Source organism: Salmo trutta, chromosome 33 (assembly GCF_901001165.1).
Source record: "Salmo trutta chromosome 33, fSalTru1.1, whole genome shotgun sequence".
Lineage (NCBI taxonomy): Eukaryota > Metazoa > Chordata > Actinopteri > Salmoniformes > Salmonidae > Salmo > Salmo trutta.
This window is the reverse complement of record NC_042989.1, coordinates 23,900,962-23,922,479: the sequence shown is the minus strand read 5'-3', so window position 1 is coordinate 23,922,479 and position 21,518 is coordinate 23,900,962. Positions and strand designations below refer to the sequence as shown.

The 21,518-nt window shown below is 42.2% G+C and overlaps 1 protein-coding gene across 1 annotated transcript in view; it reads left to right on the top strand.

The window, feature by feature from the left end:
• LOC115172704 (low density lipoprotein receptor adapter protein 1-B) overlaps window positions 1-21,518 on the top strand; it is a 71,753-nt gene that overhangs the window by 21,582 nt on the left and 28,653 nt on the right. Inside the window, exons 2-3 of the mRNA XM_029730397.1 lie at window positions 20,020-20,162; window positions 21,297-21,409. Of these exons, the coding sequence (XP_029586257.1) occupies window positions 20,020-20,162; window positions 21,297-21,409 (256 nt within the window). The remainder of the gene's footprint in view (window positions 1-20,019; window positions 20,163-21,296; window positions 21,410-21,518) is intronic.

The window sequence follows — 21,518 nt, the reverse complement described above, 5'->3', positions numbered from 1 at the left end:
CTACAATTTCAACGATTTTACTGAGTTACAGCTCATATATGGAAATCTGTCAGTTGACATCAGTTATGTCCTAATCTATGGATTTCACTGGGGAGCCAGGCCCAGCCAATCAGAATGTTTTTCCCCTCAAAAGGGCTTTACTACAGACAGAAATACTCCTCAGTTTCATCAGCTGTCCGGGTGGCTGGTCTCAGCTCTGGTAACATTCCTGCAGTCAACATGCCAATTGCATGCGCCCTCAACTTGAGACATCTGTGGCATTGTGTTGTGTGACACAACTGCGCTTTTTAGAGTGGTCTTTTATTGTCCCCAGCACAAGGTGCACCTGTAATAATGGTGCTGTTTTAATCAGCTTCTTGATATACTACACCTGTCAGGTGGATGGATTATCTTGACAAAAGAGAAATTCTCACTAACAGGGATGTAAACAAATTTGTACCCAAAATGTGAGCTAAATAAAGTTGTTGTGCTTATGGAACATTTCTGGGATCTTTTATTTCAGCTCTTGAAACATGGAACTAAAACTATATCATGTTGCATACATTTTTTTTGTTCAGTATATTTTACATTTTAGTTTGTCTTAATACATTTTAGTCTTAGTCACATTTTAGTAATTTCATCCTTCATTAGTTTTAGTTATCAGTCGACTAAAAAAAACGTTTAGTTTTAGTCACAGCCATTTTAGTTGCATAGTTAATGCATTTTTTTCCCCTATTAAATAATGAATATTTAGGTTACCTCCTCACCATCATGTCCACATTCAGATAGCCTTGTCCAGTATAGGCCTACTATCCCCTCGTATACATTAACTGGCAACATTGATATTGAGGCAGATTGTAACCAATGCCAGCCATAATTAGCCATATAGGCTATATAAAGCCTTGGCTACTGGTCAAACATTTTTACAGCTCTGAATTTCTCCCCATCATAACAGTCAAGGGGGTATATAACAGTGGTCCAAATAACAGGACCTCCACATCCGGCTTCTTCACCTTTTGGGTTGGATGAAACTGGGGGTTTGCACAACCTAAGAATTTCTGCACAAGCTATCAGAAAATGTCTCCAGGAAGCTCATCGGCGTGCTCGTTGTTCTCTCCAGGGTCTTGACCTGATTGTAGTTGGGCGTCGTAACCGGCTTTAGTGGGCAAATGTTCACCTTCGATGGCCAGTGGCATGCTGGAGAAGTGTGCTCTTCACGAATGAATCCCGGTTTCAACTGTACCTGGGCAGATGGCAGTGTGGGTGAGTGGTTTGCCGATGTCATTGTTGTGAATAGTGCCCCATGGTGGCGGTGGGGTTATGGTATGGGCAGGTTTGAGCTACAGACAACATTTTTTATTTTTTTTTGTATATATATATATATATTTTATTTTTTTATTTATTTATTTTATTTTTTTATTTTAAAAAAAATCTTTTTTCCCCTTTTTTTTTCTTTTTTCTTATTTTCTTTTTTCTTTTTATATATTAGTATTTTTTTATTTGTAATAATGACAATTACAACAATACTGAATAAACACTTATTTTAACTTAATACGTCAATAAAATCAATTTAGCCTCAAATAAATAATGAAACATGTTCAATTTGGTTTAAATAATGCAAAAACAAAGTGTTGGAGAAGAAAGTAAAAGTGCAATATCTGCCATGTAAAAAAGCTAACGTTTAAGTGCCTTGAACATGGGAACATATGAAAGCTGGTGGTTCCTTTTAACATGAGTCTTCAATATTCCCAGGTAAGAAGTTTTAGGTTGTAGTTATTGTAGGAATTATAGGACTAGTTCTCTATACGATTTGTATTTCATATACCTTTGACTATTGGATGTTCTTATAGGCACTTTAGTATTGTCAGTGTAACAGTATAACAGTCCCTCTCCTTGCTCCTACCTGGGCTCGAACCAGGAACACATCGACAACAGCCACCCTCGAAGCAGCGTTACCCATGCAGAGCAAGGGAAACAACTACTCCAAGTCTCAGAGCGAGTGACGTTTGAAACGCTATTAGCGCGCACCCGCTAACTAGCTAGCCATTTCACATCAGTTACACCAGCCTAATCTTGGGAGTTGACAGGCTTGAAGTCATAAACAGCGCAATGCATTGCGAAGTGCTGCTGGCAAATGCACGAAAGTGCTGTTTTGAATGAATGCTTACGAGCCTGCTGGTGCCTACCACCGCTCAGTCAGACTGCTCTATCAAATCATATACTTAATTATAATATAATAACAAACAGAAATACGAGCCTTAGGTCATTAATATGGTCGAATCCGGAAACTATCATTACGAAAACAAAACGTTTTTCCTGTCGGTGAAATACGGAACCGTTCCGTATTTTATCTAACGGGTGGCATCCCTAAGTCTAAATATTTCTGTTACATTGAAGGTTGTGCAATTTTGTCATAATTACGTAAAATTCTGGCAAATTAGTTTGCAACGAGCCTGGCGGCCCAAACTGTTGCATCTACCCTGACTCTGCATGCAATGAATGCAAAATGACACAATTTCACCTGGATTTCTTTTAGCTAAATATGCAGGTTTAAAAATATATACTTCTGTGTATTGATTTTAAGAAAGGCATTGATGTTTATGGTTAGGTACAGTCGTGCAACGATTGTGCTTTTTTCGCAAATGCGCTTTTGTTAAATCATCCCCCGTTTGGCGAAGTTGGCTGTCTTTGTTAGGAAGAAATAGTCTTCACAGTTCGCAACGAGCCAGGGTGCCCAAACTGCTGCATGTACCCTGACTCTGTTTGCAAGAGAAGTGACACATTTTCCCTAGTTAAAAGAAATTCATGTTAGCAGGCAATATTAACTAAATATGCAGGTTTAAAAATATATACTTGTGTATCGATTTTAAGAAAGGCATTGATGTTTATGGTTGGAGCAACGTGTACCTAAGCGATTATATGCAACGCAGGACAGGCTAGATAAACTAGTAATATCATCAACCATGTGCAGTTAACTAGTGATTATGATTGATTGATTGTTTTTTATAAGATAAGTTTAATGCTAGCTAGCAACTTACCTTGGCTTCTTACTGCATTCGCGTAACATGCAGGCAATGGAGTGCAATGTAAAGCAGGTGGTTAGAGCGTTGGACTAGTTAACCGTAAGGTTGCAAGATTGAATCCCCGAGCTGACAAGGTAAAAATCTGTCGTTCTGCCCCTGAACAAGGCAGTTAACCCACCGTTCCTAGGCCGTCATTGAAAATAAGAATGTGTTCTTAACTGACTTGCCTAGTTAAATAAAGCTCTAAAAAAAAATGTACATCTTCAAATCGGCGTCCAAAAATACCGATTTCCGATTGTTATGAAAACTTGAAATCGGCCCTAATTAATCGGCCCTTCCGATTTAATCGGTCGACCTCTACTCTGGATTGACGTGCACGACAGCATGTTTCAGTTCCCGTCAATATCCAGCAACTTTGCACAGCCATTGAAGAGGAGTGGGACAACATCCCACTGGCCACAGGAAAATGGTGGTCACACCAGATACTGACTGGTTTTCTGATCCACGCCCCTATCTGTGACCAACAGATGCATATCTGTATTCCCAGTCATGTGAGTAGGGCCTTGTGAATTTATTTCAATTGACTAATTTCCTTATATGAACTGTAACTCAGTAAAATCTTTGAAGTTGTTGCGTGTTTTATTTCTGTTCAGTGTAAATAAATTATCAAATATATAAATGAATAATTGGATAATACATAAGAAAATACAGATATGTATAGAATGTATACATATCTGGTCCTCCATAGAAGTGCACTGTCCACTTTTCTTAATTGCTTGGACAGACTTGGCGAATGTTCCAGCTGTAAAGTAAACGCTGGACATGTACTGTAGAGTACGTTGGTCCATGTTTTATGTGTGAAACTGTATAATATTGCTCTAAGCCTCTGACGTAATGTAAACATCTCTCAACTCTCCCCTCAGTAGCTGAGTTGAAGGCAGCAGCAACAGGGTGTACTACTGTGTACCAGGCAGAAGAAGTCAGTCACAGTGGCACACCTTACGCTCCAGTCTCCACTGGCCTCCTCAACCTTTCCATACTGTCCCCCAGCCTGTCTCACAAAGCCTCCTTTCAGTCCACCGCCTCCACAGCAGCTACTTCTCTGTCTTCTCTGTGAGGAGCTGGAGTTGGTGCCAGGCGCTGCTCTGCACAGAGGCTAGTAGGCTAGCAGGCACAACACAAGACAGGGTTGAGTGGGTTTATATGCATAATGCGACATACAGGAGTTCTTACTCACTACTGTGCCAAGCATACTGTATGTGAAGTAAATCATGCATCTCCTGTGGATTATATCACTCTTTTACCTGTGAAAACAAGTGAAGCGAATCTCCTCTCACCACGAGTGAATCTCTCCTGCTCCCCAGAGCTCTCTCCAGGTCTGAGTCTGCAGGTTCCTCAATGAGCACTAAATGCCCTGATTGGAATCAGATGACTCTTCACTAGGAGGTGAGGGGCGATGGATAGGTCAGATGAGCACTGAAATCAGACTCTGCTCCGTCCGACAGCAGTACACTGAAGTTCAGCATAGTGATTGGTGGACATGGAGGTATATCTCTACAATTGTTGTAACGGACCATGAGATCAATACACATCTCAGTCCTGTTTGTTTTTAGGCTGTGTAGTTCCAGACTGAGTTCTGTCCCCAAACGGCACAGTCCAGTCTCTCACTCTCTGATGCGAAGGCTGTTCTCCCTGGATCACCTCTTGTTTGTGTTTGAAAGTGTCCACATGTTGGCAAACACATGTGCACACACTCACAAAGATAGTCACTGTCAGACCTGGTAGGAAGGTTGTGTGTGTCCGTCCCAGATTCCCCACTGTGTTTACTGCACTCACAGATCAATGGGGCTCACACATACACAGGGTGGCTAGTTGTGTGTTAACTCCCTGGTTAAACAGCCACACTGCTGACTGGGCCACTGCCATCTTCAATATGCACATCCCAGGGCAAGCCATGAAATTGACTCCCCACCAGCCGACAATTGAAGTTCTGTGTGTGGCTATATGACCGAGAGAGAGTTTGCATGCATATGAGTGCAAGTATTCGAGGACCGTTGAAAATGAATCCCTACTCTTTTTGTGTGGTGGGAGTACAGTAGGTCATATGCAGGTGGGCAGAGCGGAGCGTTGGGCCTGCTCTAGTCTAAACAATGCCTCTTTGACAGGCCTGCATTCTGCTGGGGATCAGAGTGCTTAGTTACTTCATGGACCAGGAGCTATTTGCAGGCTCATTCATTTAGCCAGGCTTCAGCCAGGCAGGCAGCATTCAGCTCTGCTCAACACAAACCCATGCAGGGAGCGCTCAACTGTCGGAGACTTGTTCAGGCTCTACAAAGGCAAAACGGTTGATACAGCAGGCTTGACTTTCTGGAGCTGCGGGGCTTGTTAATTGACCTGAAAGTCTTATTTGTGTTTGTATGTAACCTGGAGCAGCACAGTAGGGCAGCAGAGTAGAGCAGCAGACCCCTTCCCTCCCACAGGCTCAGGCACAAGTCATTCAGCCTGCCAGTGGAAGGAAGAAGGCCCAGGGTTGGGGAGCAGTGGTGTAGTGGAGGGTAACACAGTTTTTCCCACCTTTTTTAATTTGCGCAACAGTTTACTCACCTTTTGCAGAAAATGCATTAAGTATAGGAAGCATTACTTTTTTCAGCGCGACCGGCAATGAGTTTACCCACCTATTATTTTGTTTTACCACTACATTTTTTATATATATATTTTATTTATCTAGGCAAGTCAGTTAAGAACAAACTCTTATTTACAATGACGGCCTACCCCGGCCAAACATCACAGTTTGGGAGTAACATTTGAATCTGATTACAAAAAAAAAACGGTTACCAGCAACAGTATTGTAATCAGATACCTTTGAAGAACTAGATTACTTCTTGGATTACTTTTAAATTCAGAAAGGATGTTTGTGAAAAAATTACATTGACACTTCTGTTTTCTCAATGACATTCAATTCAGAATTGAAAAGTTTAAGTTTGTTCCACCTCAGTGAGTCTGAACGTAAGTCAGAGACCACTATGATGACACAGCAAATGCGTTTGATGGATCCTTTTTTTCTTCTAATGCCTCTTAAGGGGAAAGTAATCATAAAGTAACTGAACGTAATCAGATGACATTACTGAGCTTGTGTAATCCAAAAGTTACATTACTGATGACAATTTTGCACAGGTAACTAGTAATTGTAATGGATTACATTTACAAAGTAACCTACCCAACCCTGGGAAGGCCTCTGATGGCAGGTTGTTGTGTAACTGACTGACTTAGTAACTGATTTCTTAATAGTTTTCGTTTCTCATGTCCGTGTGGCTTTACAGTGACTTGATTTGGGCTGCCGTTGTGATGATACTAGAGAGGGAGTACTTGAGAGACAGTAAGTGCCTTGTCTCTGCCCATGTGTAAGGTGAGTGGGTTAGCCCACGTCAGCTAGCACTTTGCTCCACTCACTGAAGACCTGGCAACCTGATCTGCCTTGTCACCACATAGCCTACATGGTGTTGTGTAAAATAGGTGGATCTCTGAGAAGGGCGGGTTTGTTTGCGTCTTTCCTTTTGTTGATGCTATTAAGGGGCCATCAGCATTCCCTTGTCAACTAGTGAATAGCCTGTCTTGAGATTCTTAACGCCATGGCTAGAAACCATAAACCATAAACACCCTAGGCTGTCACATCGTGGAAATGCACAGCCATGATTTGTGTTTTCATAGGCATTCAATGATACAGACTATCTCCTTTAGTCGCTCTGAACCTCACTATCGCGGGCTGCATTCTCTGAGAGTTGCTGCCTGTTTCCACGGTGATTAAAGACTGTTGCATGTCCCACATATCTGAATAACGTGTAATGGCCTGTCAGACTGGCTGTGTGATGTCTCCTTCTGGTTGAGTGTGTGTGCGCCTCTTTTTTCCGTCTTGCTCCGATTTGACTGTCTCATTTGTTCTCTCCTTGTCTGTCTTTCCCTGACTCTCTTTCACCCTCCCACTCCCCCTCTTGTCTTTAGTTCCAGGGCAGAGGGTATCCTATACTTAGATGAGAGGGCTGGATTCCTGTCCTCATTATCTGCAGTAACTGCGGTTGTTGATGGTGGAGACATCAGTGATCTGATGTGACCCTCTGTCTCCCCACCTCTTAATCTCCAGCCTCATTTCCTCTTGGCACAGCACCCTGCAGTATCTGCTTACCCTCTGCCTCCTCTGTCTCTCCTCTCCATGGTGTCAGGCCTGCAGTCCCTTTGATTAAAATCCCCCTGATCAGAAATGTTGGCATCTCCACTGCTCGTTGCACCATGAGAGCTTGATAGTCTGTCCCATATTTTTTTCTTTTTTCATGAGTTAATATAATTGAGGCTTTATGTTCTTAACTGTGTTTTACCAGATACAATGCTATTTTACAGACTTTCAGCACACTTATATGGAAGGATATTCAACAAGCACGGCATTTACACAAATGACTGATTGGCTGAGAGAAATTGATAAAAGCATTGTGCGGGCGGTTTTCTTAGACTTCAGTGCGACTTTTGACATTATCAATCATAGTCTGCTGCTGGAAAAACATATGTGTTACGGCTTTACAACCCCTGCTATATTGTGGTTAAAGAGTGTATTATGTTAGACAGGTAAAAGGGTGTTCTTTAATGGAAGCCTCTCCAGCATAGTCCAGGTAGAATCAGGAATGCCCCGGGGCAGCTGTCTAGTCCCCTTACTTTTTTTTCAATCTTTACTAACGACATGCCACTGGCCTTGAGTAAAGCCAGTGTGTCTATGTATGCGGATGACTCAACACTACACACGTTAGCTACTACAGTGTCTGAAATGACTGAAACACTTAACAAAGAGAGCTGCAGTTAGTTTCAGAATGGGTGGCAAGGAATAAGTTGGTTATAAAAATTTCAAAAACTAAAAGCATTGTATTTGGGACATCATTCACCTAAACCTAAATCTTGTAATGAATAATTAGGAAATTGAGCAAGTTGAGGTGACTAAACTGCTTGGAGTAACCCTGGATTGTAAACTGTCATGGTGAAAACATGTTGATACAACAGCAGCTAAGATGGGGAGAAGTCTGTCCATAATAAAGCGCTGCTCTGCCTTTCTAACAACATAAAGGCAGGTCCTACTGTTCAGTCGTGTGGTCAGGTGCCACAAAGAGGGACGGCAAATTACAATTGGCTCAGAACAGGGCAGCACGGCTTGCCCTTATATACACGGAGAGCTAATATTAATGAGCTGCATGTCAATCTCTCCTGGCTCAAAGTGGAGGAGAGTTTGACAGACTATGGGAGGCGCACAGTATTACATAGAACCAGGGCTACATGGAACTCTATTCGACATCAGGTAACTGATGCAAGCAGTAGAATCAGATTTAAACAATAGATAAAAATACACCTTATGGAACAGCGGGGACTGTGAAGAGACACACAGGCACATACACATGATAAGACACACGTACACATGGATGTTATGTTGTATTGTAAATATGTGATAGTGGAGTAGTGGCCTGAGGGAAAACACTAAATGTATTTGGCAAAGTGTTATGAAATGTAATGTTATGTAATATTTTAAATTGTGTATATATTTGCCTTAATGTTTCTAAACCCAGGAAGAGTAGCTGTTGCCTTAGCAACCGCTAAAAGGGATCCTTAATAAATACAAACTGTAAGACCTGCTCATCAATGTCCAATATACAGTGCATTCAGAAAGTATTCAGTCCACTGGCTGTCATTGCCCTTTAAGAAGAGCGAGGATGATTTTTTTCATCAGCATGGCCTTATTTCTATTACAGCATATTGGATGACTCATTTATATTCCATTCACCCAGTTCAATATAACAGTGATAAGTTTAGGCTACTCCATGATACAACATTTTCCCTATACCCATCATGAGGTTGCTACAACCTAGCCTATGAATGTAAGTTTACAACGTAGGTACACACAGGTAGAGAGCCTGACAGTGACATTCAATACCGCCTTGCGGATGCAGATGCAGGCACACTCTTGCCTGCATCTGGGTGTCATTAGTCCAACAGTTGCAAACAAGAGTTTCTATTGGACAAATTCAGGTATGTTTGTTCCGTTGCTTCCGTTTAAGAACCATTTTTTTCAACAGAATCGGCAGAATAAATACAGCCCTGATCACGCGTAAACAGAGTTCACTCTCATAACAGCCGCGTTGTATTCCTTCTCTTCCCTTCGCTTGTGGACTTCAATGCACAACACATCAGCTGTATGTGACCAGGCGAAAAAACCTCTCCTAGCCAAACCTCAACAAACAGCCTACATCGTTGTCACCATATTAACTAAAGTAACGTCATAGTCAACATAGCTAATAGAACTAACGCGTTAGTAAACCTGTTACAATCATGCAGTAACCTTAGTGTACAGTCAGTAAGTAAGCAGTTACACCGGCGGGCCACGGTGGCAATAAATGAGTAATACCAAAAACTTACCTTGACTTGAAAGAGTTCCAGTGTTGTGTTGGAAAGTCATAGCCAGCTAGCTAACATAGCATCCCTCTGTTTTGAGCATGGCGTTTCAGTAGCTAAGTAAATGAAACTGAAAGTGAAAAAATAACCTCTCTCTTGCTTGTCCTTCATTTTGGAAGAAATGTATTTGTTATAAACTGTCCAACTATTGTCTTTCTGAGTCAACTACTCACCACATGTTAAGCACTGCAGTGCTAGCTAGCTGTAGCTAATGCTTTGAGTACTATATTCATTCTCTGATCCTTTTGATTGGGTGGACAACATGTCAGTTAATGCTGCAAGAGCTCTGATAGGATGGAGGACATCCTCTGGAATTTGTCATAATTACTGTGTAAGCTTATGGAAGGGGGTGAGAACCATGAGCATCCTAGGCTTTGTATTGACATCAATGTAACCATAGGAGGACGGAAACTAGCTGTCCTCCGGCTACACCATGGTGCTACCCTAAAGAGTGCTGTTGAGGCAACTGTAGACCTTCTTTGCAAAATAGTGTTTTAATTAGTTATTTGGTGACGCAACAATTTTTAAATATTCAAAAATTCCTTGTTTGTGCCAACCCACAGTTTCACCGGCTGTCCGGGTGCCTGGTTTGACGATCCCACATGTAAAGAAAATGGATGTGGAGGTCCTGGACTGGTGTGGTTATACGTGGTCTGTGGTTGTGAGGCCCGGTTGGAAGTACTGCCACATTTTCTAAAATGACATTGGAAGCGGCTTATGGTAGAGAAATGAACATTAAATTCTCTGGCAACAGCTCTGGTGGACATTCCTGCAATCAGCATGCCAATTGCACATTCCCTGAACTTGAGACATCTGTGGCATTGTGTGATTTAAAAAAATGCACATTTTAGAGTGGCCTTTTATTGTCCCCAGCACAAGGTGCACCTGTGTAATGATCATGCTGTTTAATCAGCTTCTTGATATGCCACACCTGTCAGGTGGATAGATTATCTTGGAAATGCTCACTAACAGGGATGTAAACAAATTTGTGCACAGATTTGAGAGAAATAAGCTTTTTGTGTGTATGGAACATTTCTGGGATCTTTTATTTCAGCTCATGAAACATGGGACCAACACTTACGTTGAATTTTTTTTGTTCAGTATATTTTACGTTTAGTTTTTAGTCTTAAAGTACCTTTCAGTCTTAGTCACATTTTAGTCATTTCATCCTTCGTCAGTTTTAGTTATTATCAGTGTCACATCCTGACCAGTAAAGGGGTTATTTGTTATTACAGTTTGGTCAGGACGTGGCAGGGGGTGTTTGTTTTATGTGGTTCGAGGTTTGTTGGTTTATGTGTTTTGTAGAGGGGTGTTTGTTTAGATTAGTCTGGGGTTTTTGGTTAGGTTCTATGTTGTGTATTTCTATGTCTGATCTAGGGTGTTTAGTTCTATGTTTAGTTAATTGGGATTGGGCCTTCAATTGGAGGCAGCTGTTTCTCGTTGCCTCTGATTGAAGGTCCTATATATAGGGGTGTGTTTGTTATGGGTATTGTGGGAGGTTGTTTTTGCATAGCTGCGTGTTGCCTGCAAGACTGTTTGTCGTCCGTTCGTTTTTTCTTCTTTTGTTTAGTAAGTGTTCTAATAAAGTTAAAATGAGCACTCAACCCGCTGCGCCTTGGTCCACTTCCTACGACGGCCGTTACAATCAGTCGCCTAAAAAACGTATAGTTTTAGTCACAGCCATTTTAGTCACATAATAGTTAATGCATTTTTTCTATTAAATAATGAATATTTAGGTTACTTCCTCCTCACCATCATGTGCACATTCAGATAGCCTTGTCCAGTATAGGCCTACTATCCCCTCATATACATTAGCTGGCAACATTGATATTGAGGCAGGTTGTAACAAATGCCAGCCATAATTAACCATATAGGCTATAAAGCCATGGCTACGGTTTCAACATTTTACAGCTCTAATTTTCTCCATATCATAACTGTCAAGGGGTTAAATAACAGTGGTTTCCTTGAAAAGGGGAGAATTTGAGCTTTACAAAAATGCCAGAACTATTACTGTACTCCTGATATTCAGCAAATATAATTTATTCTTCCCATATGATAAAAAGCAACCTGCAACTCGCATTTGTGGACCACGTTGCCAGAGCAGCAACACAGCTGAATGAATAACAGTGCGCATGGGAAAATAGAGATTCTGACGTGATCAAAGAAAAACTAGCCTAGATGAAAGTAAGAGAAAGTTAACATTTGTTTCTAGTTGAGGTTAGATACAAGTGAAGTGTCCTGGCTTCGCATCAGTTCAAAAGATTGACGAGTGACGGAAGTGACCGCCTGGGAGCGAGAGCTGGGCAGATCAGCTCAATCAACCACAGAACTGAACATTTTCAATTCTGACAAAAAGAGGATTGCATGGATTGATTGGACAAAACCAATGAAAAGGAGCTTCATGTCAAATGTTCTTGTTTTATAAAAATTTCATAGACTTAAATTAAAAGTAATTTGTAATAGTTTTTGTTATTTTCAAGGGTGTCTCGTTATCGTCATCGTTTTAGTCAGGAAAAATAGGGTGATGAGAGTATATATTTTTTGCCATAGTTGTTTTTGACGAAATGAACTCTGCTTCCCACTAGTACTGAGGGACCTCAGATGGGCAGAATGTCCATGCACTGTCACTGTCAATCAATTACTGGCTAACACTCTTGCCTACCGGTAGTCTAGGAGACAGTTTGTAGCCGCTGGCACATCTGTTTGATATTCAGAGCCGTTCACTGGTTTTATCTCACTGCTGCCATCTTCCCACGATCCAGCTACCAGACAAGGCACAGTCCCCTGAAACTATTCTGGGTTCAGATGAGGTAGAACACTGACGGATGGAGAGAAAGAAGGGAGGAGGAAGGTAGTAGGGTTTATTTGTTCCTTCTTCGTGACTGATGTGTTAAGACTGGTCTGATCCAGGAGGAGAGGAGAAGCAGAGTACTGGAGGCGGCGTGGTGGTGTATCAGTACGGCAGTGTGTCAGAGAGGGCTCCTCACAGCTTGTTTGATTAGAGGGCTGTGGAGCAGACTGCTCTCTCTGTCTCTCTGCAGGATTAGTCTGACACCTCTCACTGCCACAGCTCTGAGGGAAGCACCATTCTATCTGCTGTGACAGAAGACACTGGAATTGGATCACACTTCTCACAGCTATGACAGACTGACTGTGGTGTATAGACCCTACTGTTTGAAGAATGTCTATACATTCAATGGGATTCTGTATTCCTGTAACTGTCTCATTGTTAGTTCATTCATGATGGTGGTGCCTGATAATGGGATTTTTAAAAAGGGCCTTGTCTTTTATTCATAGAGGGGCATATGGTGTATCACCTCAAACAGAAATGTGCCTACATGAATGTATGTGGGCCACTTTAGGGGAATCTTTTATTTATCTTTCCCTACTTTGGCCTTGATTAAATTTCAGTCCACACTGTGTGTGTGTGTGTGTGTGTGTGTGTGTGTGTGTGTGTGTGTGTGTGTGTGTGTGTGTGTGTGTGTGTGTGTGTGTTTTGCCTGTTCACTGGGTTTTCCTCCATTCTGCCCATTTCCCCATGCGGAGTGAACATGCTTTGGTCAATTAATTTGTGTGCACTGTGCAGAAGCTGGCTTTGGTGTGAGATGGTCTGTTCTTAATGTCGTCCCATGGCAGCAGAAGTAGACACCTACCCCTCCAGTGCCTCAGTCAGTCGCCTCCACACACACACCTCTACCGTTTCATTATCCAGGCTTGGCTTTAAAGATCACGGGCCGAGTCGACCATACTCACGCCCCCTGTTCTGGGAGCAGCTGTGGTCCTCTGTGTCGCTGCCAAATGGCCTGGGCCGTGTGTGCAGCACTCCGTTCAGTTACAGGCAGCGCTGTGGTCCAGCCAGCATAGGCAGGCAGCCTTTGAAGTGTGCGCTAATAACCTCTCCTGGGCAGCAAGAAGAGAAGAATGAGAATGTGGCACTCTGTTCCAATATGGAAATGGTTAATTATCCATACGAAGCAGCACTCTTAGAATAGGCTACCCCTCTCTCATAGACATTGAGTTTGGCTTCAAAGGGTGAATGTACTTTAATGTAGCTATTTCGGGAGTAATTGGCATGTGGAGAATTGGCCCTCCCTCCATGACTAAATTGCTTTTGGGCATGAAAATAGCATGAAAATGTTTTCACTTTGTGGTATATAATTTTGCTAGACTATATTATCTCTTACTCTGCTTATCTCAGCCACTCCTATGGTTTTCTTTAAGAAGTAAGGAGAGAGTGTGAGGGAAGAGCGAGGGGAGGGACGGAAGAAGCGAAAGAGCACAGCCATGTATATGTATGGTTCTGAGAGAGCGAGAGGGGGGAGGGGACAAGGAGAAAAGGATTACACTGAAGCTCTGTATGTAGAGTGAACTGTCGTCAACCCCAAAGCCTCTAGTAGGGATTGGTCTCAGTGATCCACCCAGTACACGTGTGTTGAGATAAAAGAATGGAGGAAAAGTAAAGTGTCTAATGTATGCAGATGCTTGTAATGATGCCCTTTCGGGTAGTATAGCTTTTAAGACCTTTGTGGTCCGATCAAGGTACAATGCTATTTTAATGTAAACAAATTGCCAAGACTTTCAGCACGCTTCTAGGGAAGGACATTCAACAAGCACGGCACTTACACAAATGACTGATTGGCTGAGAGAAATTGGGGATGAAAAGATTGTGGGAGCTGTTTTGTTAGACTTCAGTGTGGCTTTTGACATAGTCTGCTGCTGGAAAAACGTATGTGTTATGGCTTTACACCCCCTGCTGTATTATGGATGAAGAGTTACCTGTCTAACAGAATACAGAGGGCATTATTTTAATGAAAGCCTCTCCAGCATAGTCCAGGTAGAATCAGGAATGCCCCGGGGCAGCTGTCTAGTCCTCCTACTTGTTTTTCAATCTTTACTAATGACATGCCACTGGCCTTGAGTAAAGCCAGTGTGTCTATGTATGCGGATGACTCAACACTACACACGTTAGCTACTACAGAGAGTCAAATCACTACAACACTTAACAAAGAAATGCAGTTAGTTTCAGAATGGGTGGCAAGGAATAAGTTATACAGTGCATTCAGAAAGTATTCAGAACCCCTGACTTTTTTCAAATTTTGTTATGTTATTCTAAAATAGTTTTTTCCTCATCACACAATACCCCATAATGACAAAGCAAAAACAGTTTTTTTTTTGCAATTTTAAAAGTATTCAGACCCTTTACTCAGTATTTTGTTGAAGCACCTTTTGGCAGTGATTACAGCCTTGTCTTGGGTATGATGCTATAAGCTTGGCACACCTGTATTTGGGGAGTTTCTTCCATTCTTCTCAAGCTCTGTCAGGTTGCATGGGGAGTGTTGCTGCACAGCTATTTTCCGGTCTCTCCAGAGATGTTCGATCGGGTTCAATTCTGGGCTCTGGCTGGGCCACTTCAGAGACTTGTCCGAAAGCCACTCGTGTTGTCTTGGCTGTGTTCTTAGGGTCGTTGTCCTGTTGGAAGGTGAACCTTCGCTCCAGTCTGATATCCTGAGCGCTCTGGAGCAGGTTTTCATCAAGGATCACTCTGTACTTTGTTCCATTCATCTTTCTCTCCATCCTAGTCTCCCAGTCCCTGCCACTGAAAAACATCCCCACAGCATGATGCTGCCACCACCATGCTTCACCGTAGTGAAGGTGCCAGGTTTCCTCCAGACGTGATGCTTGGCATTCAGGCCAAAGAGTTAAATGTTGGTTTCATCAAACCAGAATCTTTTTTCTCATGGTCTGAGAGTCCTTTTTAGGTGCCTTTGGCAAACTCCAAGCGGGATGTTGTGCATTTTACTGAGGAGGGGCTTCAGTCTGGCCACTCTACCATAAAGGCCTGATTGGTGGAGTGCTGCAGAGCTGGTTGTCCTTCTGGAAGGTTCTCCCATCTCTACAGAGGAGCGCTGTCAGAGTGACCATCGGGTTATTGGTCACCTCCCTGACCAAGGCGCTTCTCCCCTGATTATTCAGTTTGGCCAGGCGGCCAGCTGTAGGAAGAGTCTTGGTGGTTCCAAACTTCTTCCATTTAAGAATGATGGAGGCCACTGTGTTCTTGGGGACTGTTAATGCTGCAGAAGTTTTTTGGCACCCTTCCCCAGATCTGTGCCTTGACACAATCCTGTCTCGGAGCTCTACGGGCAAATCCTTTGACCTCATGGCATGGTTTTTGCACTGTCAGCTGTGGAACTTTATATAGACAGGTGTGTGTGCCTTTCCAAATCATGTCCAATCAATTGAATTTACCACAAGTGGTCTCCAGTCAAGTTGTAGAAACATCTTAAGGATGATCAATGGAAACAGGATGCACCTGAGCTCAATTTCAAGTCTTATAGCAAAGGGTCTGAATACTTACGTAAATAAGGTATTTGTTTTTTTAAATTTGCTAAATATTTTAACTTGTTTTTGCCTTGTCATTTTGGGTATTGTGTGTAGATTGAGGAGGAAACAATGTGCATTTAATCAATTTTAGAATAAGGCTGTAACAAAATGTGGAGGAAGGGTTCTGAATACTTTCCGAATGCACTGTAAATACTTCATATACTAAAAGCATTGTATTTGGGACCCTAAACCTCAACTAAATGTGGTAATAAATAATTTGGAAGTTGAGCAGGTTGAGGTGACTGAACTGCTTGGAGTAACTCTGGATTGTAAACTGTCATGGTCAAAACATATTGATTCAACAGTAGCAAAGCGCTGATCTGCCTTTTTAACAACACTATCAACAAGGCAGGTCCTACAGGCCCTAGTTTTGTCGCATCTGGGCTACTGTTCAGTCGTGTGGTCAGGTGCCACAAAGAGGGACCTCGGACAATTACAACTGGCAAATGTACACGTAGAGCTAACATTAATAATATGCCTGTCAATGTCTCATGGGTGAAAGTGGAGGAGAGATTGACTTCATCACTACTTGTTCTTGTAAGAAGTGTTGACAAGCTGAATGCACTGAGGTGTCTGTTTTTAAGCTACTAGCACACAGCTTGGACACCCATGCATACGCCACCAGAGGTTTCTTCACAGTCACCAAATCAAGAAAAGACTATCGGAGGTGCACAGTACTACTTACTATAAAATGGAGAAGGATGGATGGATTGAGGAGGTTGGAATGGACAAAGTCTGTGTTTACTGAAGGCTGGTCGCCAAGTCTGGGGAGAGAGTTGAAAATGATAGATTCCCTATTTGAAAATGTTTGTTTCTAGTTTCAACTCCTTGTTAGGTTTTAAAGGGAAGTCACGTTGTTGCACTTTTCAAAACAGTGGCCTTCGAGTGTGGCCTTCGATGGGTAGATTTTGGTTCTGAAATGCAAGCAAAGTAGCAAGCTAGACCTCAGGCATTTTACTTTGGTAGAATATGACTGTGGCTCCATAGGGGGAAAGAATCTTAACCTTTTGCAGTGAAGAGTAGCCTATAGCTTACATGGAATCCAATCCATGGGTTTACCTTTGACGCTCCGAGCATGATTTTAACCTACAGTAGTAACCTTTGCAGTTGGCTGAATGTCTCTGTAAGACCACGGCTGCTGTGAAGACAGGATCTTCCATCTAGATGACCCTGAGGTCATATATCACTGACCACCAGAGACCTCCCAAGAAGTGAGCAGTGGCAAGGGGGCAGGTGGCCATGTCTCATGGTGGTCTAACAAAATTGAGCACCCTGATGCTTGTGAATGCTCCTCTTAAGAGCGACGAGTCAATTAAAGGTTTGAGGTGTTGGAGGGTGTGTGTGGGGGAGCATCCCAGTCCTTGGAGGTCCTAGCTGTTGTAATCCTAGCTGTGTGTATGTCATCTCTTCCCTTCCAAATTCCTGTGTCACTATCATGTGTAAGTTTCTTCCATTTCGATACAGATCTTTTTTATGTTTTCTGATTTCAGGAAAGAAGTGCAGTATGAAGATGAAACATTTTGTTTTTATAATGAAAGCAGTCCAAAACAACCTTTGTCATTCGTCTTTCGTCTCAGAAACATGAGTTAGGCTATTTCAGTGTACTGGCCAGTCTTTCAGATCTAAGCCTGTAACACTAATCATTAAGTCAGTGTATTTAAACATGGTGCTTACGGCACTCTGAATAAGAAGCCTGTTATGTCAATCACAGCTATTTAGAGGATTGTGTGCATGTCTGTGCATGTTTGTTTGTTTGCTCCTCTATTGCAGTGATCCCTGAAAAATTAAAGGAGAACTGCACACTCAAGGAGCTCAGATACAATAATTTAATAACTTAATATATGCAGTGATTCCTCATGGCCTTGGCTGAGACTGAGGTCTCATGGGAGAGGGGGAGTTGGCTATAGGTAATAGTAGTCCTCTGCTTTGCTCAGCTCCAACTGTTGTTCTGTCCTGAGCCTGAGGCATTTAGTCAATCTGGCCTTATACAGAGACCGAGGGAGATAGTCCTTGAGCTGCTCACAGAATATTCTGGAGTTAAAAGGATAAAGAAATGAAATGGCAGGGCTCCTATTCGTCTCATAATATTACAATATTACATTCATTGAAGGTCATTGTTTCATAGACCAGAGGGGGACCTACAATAACAAGGACACTAATAGAATTTCAAATGAACTTTTTGAAGGAACGGTTATGTAGGGAGAGGAGCCTTTTGATAAAATGTATCTGATTCTTACTGGTTTGATAACGTTTTTAATAGAGCAGACACAAAAGCTCTTGATGTACCAATCCCTTCTCTGCATGTACCAAAGTTTGTCCTGCTGTATTTGCCCAATGTCTGGATAGATGCCTGGTTTGGCAGATTTTCACATTTTAAGGTGACTGTCCAAAGGCTGAAGCTAGGTTTCCGCTGAATTGGCGACAGATTTTCATGCAAATATTCAAGAATCTGCATAAAGAAAATATGCGCAGTTTCCTAAAAGTGGTGATTCCACCAAACTGACCTGTTGCGGATACAGATCAGTGCATGATGACTAGTGCACACAAAATGTACTTTTTCGCTTAAGTTTTCATGTACAGAATAAAACTCTAATGTTCAATAAGTGTTCCCATCGCATTTTCAACTCTACCAATAGTTTTATCAGAAAATCTGTTGCGTTAAATAGCAAATGTGCTAAGTCTATTTGTATCGTGGCAAGGAAACAAAACACAAAGCAGATTTTACTTATTTATAAAAACAGCCTTAATGTTGAAAATAAACATAATGTTCTCATCCAGAGTCACATTTATTTATTTCCAAACTATAGTACACAATATTTAACATAGAGTGTGGTCTGCTTCATGTTTTCATATTTGCCATCCCAAAAATATTGTGATTCTGGTATTGTCCCGGCCCTAAAATGCGCCTACTCTAGTCTTGACATGTGCGCTGTAGCCAGCAGCTCGCAGATAGTGTGGCTAGGCTAGTCTACATGATAAGATTATTATGGTTAAGAGCGAGAATATTTTTATTCGATTATCATGTCAACAGAATAAGACCCTCTATTTATTGGAAAGGAGCATCAAGCTCATCACTGTGCACTTTCACCACCCTGTGAAGTTCATTTAAGCAATAATGCATGCGAGTCTGTGTTTTGACATGGACTCAAGTGTTTTATTGCTTTTATACAACGGGTTGCCAGTTAATCCCCTTTTCTGACAGCCATTCCAGAAGCACTTCACTGCCCAGTTGGTTTGTCTTGATGTAGCTTTTTCATTTCTCTCCTTTTCTATGTCGGCTATAACGGCGCTACTGATTTCTGCATGTCTAATGTTAATGTTAGGCTCAGGTTGCTGGTCCACTTACATTTACATTTTAGTCATTTAGCAGACGCTCTTATCCAGAGCGACTTACAGTAGTGAATGCATACATTTCATTAAAAAAATTCTCCGTACTGGTCCCCCGTGGTCCCCCACTTGCTCTTCTTCTTGTTTCATTTCTTTCATATCCTCCTCCTACTCTTGTTGGCGCCATTCTTCAAATGTTGGTGGATAAAACAACTTTAAAATCGTCCATGACGAGTTACAGGTGCTAAGGCTAGTAGTGGTAGTGCATTGCTAGGTACGGACAGACTCTAAAAATGGGAATTCCAAACTACCCGTTGCATAACAACATAACTTATTTATTCTGTAGCCTAATAAACTGCATGGTTTCCCGAGTCGTAGTGGGAGGACCGCACACCATATTGCGATATGATGGTTATTATATCAATATTTGCGCATAAAGGTGTTTCCATTAACATTTCTCATAATTCATTTTACCGACACAAAAAGATCCCACCATGTCGAACGAACAAATTCTGTTGTCATTTATAAAATTGTTATGACTTTACTAGCATAAGAACTGAGGATGGAAACGAGGTTAGTATGATAAACCTTGGTCTGAGACAGTCTGCTTCTCTACCGTCCCGTCCTCCCCCCCAATCTAAGGAATGGTCACACACAACCATAGTACAGTTCAATGGCCTTTGGAGGATTTTACACAGAAACTGGTGAAGCAAATTAAATGACCTAAAACTTTAATCATAAACTCTGTTTCTACATGGAAGAACGTTGGGCCATCAGTCTGACCTGTCCCCTGTACCTGTCTCTTCTCACCTGTGTCCTCTTTCCATAGAGCTGCCAGAGAACTGGACAGACACACGAGAAACCCTTCTGGAGGGCATGGTGTTCCAACTCAAGTACCTGGGCGTCACGCTGGTGGAGCAGCCCAAAGGAGAGGAGCTCTCTGCAGCCGCCGTCAAGAGGATTGTTGCCACGGTCAGCAACACACACACACACACACACACACACACACACACACACACACACACACACACACACACACACACACACACACACTTGACCTTCTATACTCCCACTCATCCTCTCCCAAGGAGTTCTGCACCCGATCCCCCCAAAATGCAAACTCCATTCTATATAGATTCCCTGACCTTTAAAGGCCCTTTTGACAATTTCCCAAACATACAGTGGATTGTGATCTATTCCTTATATTTTAATACCCGTACCACCACAGTATAAAACAGTCCCATTTATTTTCCCATTAAGTTGTTGCCTTCATTTGAATCAGATGTGATTAGTACTGATGCATCTGTGTGTTGCTTTGGCCAGGGTTATTATACAGTAACAGAAAGGCTTATTGTTAAGAAATCTGTCAGCTCCACACTAATTCAATTAGGGAACGCTGATCAGGCCCAGGGCACACAGGACAGAGTCTCATAGGTGACTCACTCTGCTCTCTGTCGCCACCCTGACCAGTCTAACAAGGTCCTGACAGTTAATACACTAGGTAGTGTTTTTTTGGACCCAATACTTATTGTATTGATTGGTTGAAAGCAGTATTTTAGAGAATGGCTTAGATAACTGCCTTGAGTCTTTCTACTGCTGTCCTTCTCCTTTCCGGGTGTAAACAAACTCTGCCCAAGGCTCTCTGTCCACATTGTTAAGCACCAGAGTGGTGTTTGTGTGTTATAGAACTCTAACAAGCTGCTTGTCTTGACTCTGTGTGTTAGGGATATCATTAGCAGCTGAGGGGTCTGGATGCATCCCTTCAGACTATAGTATGAAGTTGTCTAATAGATCTGTTTCTCCAGTATAATGATGCGTTGTAGCTAGAACGCTGTGATCGGCCCCCAGTGTTTTCTGAATCGTGTGTTTTGTTTCTCTGAGGGAAGGGTGTTTTGGCTAGGGCGTGTAGGTTTGATTAATGCCTGCTGGTGTCAAGGCTATGTTTTGGACAAGTTCTGTGTCAGCACTGGAGGAGGTAGCAGAAGTGTAAATGGACAATCTAGATATGTACTTTTAGCACAGATTTGCACACTGGTAAGTATCACAAATGTTTGTGATTGCATGAGTTGATTTTAAATATTTAATATTGTCTGTCTGTCTTTCTAGGCCAAAGCTAGTGGCAAGAAACTCCAGAAAGTGACATTAAAAGTGTCCCCTCGAGGAATCATCCTCTACGACTATGCCTCTAACCAGCTGATCGAGAACATCTCCATATACAGGTTAGTGCTCATGTCTCCCTCTTTGTTTCTCTCTCTCTCTCTCTCTCTCTCTCTCTCTCTCTCTCTCTCTCTCTCTCTCTCTCTCTCTCTCTGCCTTTCACTGACGGAG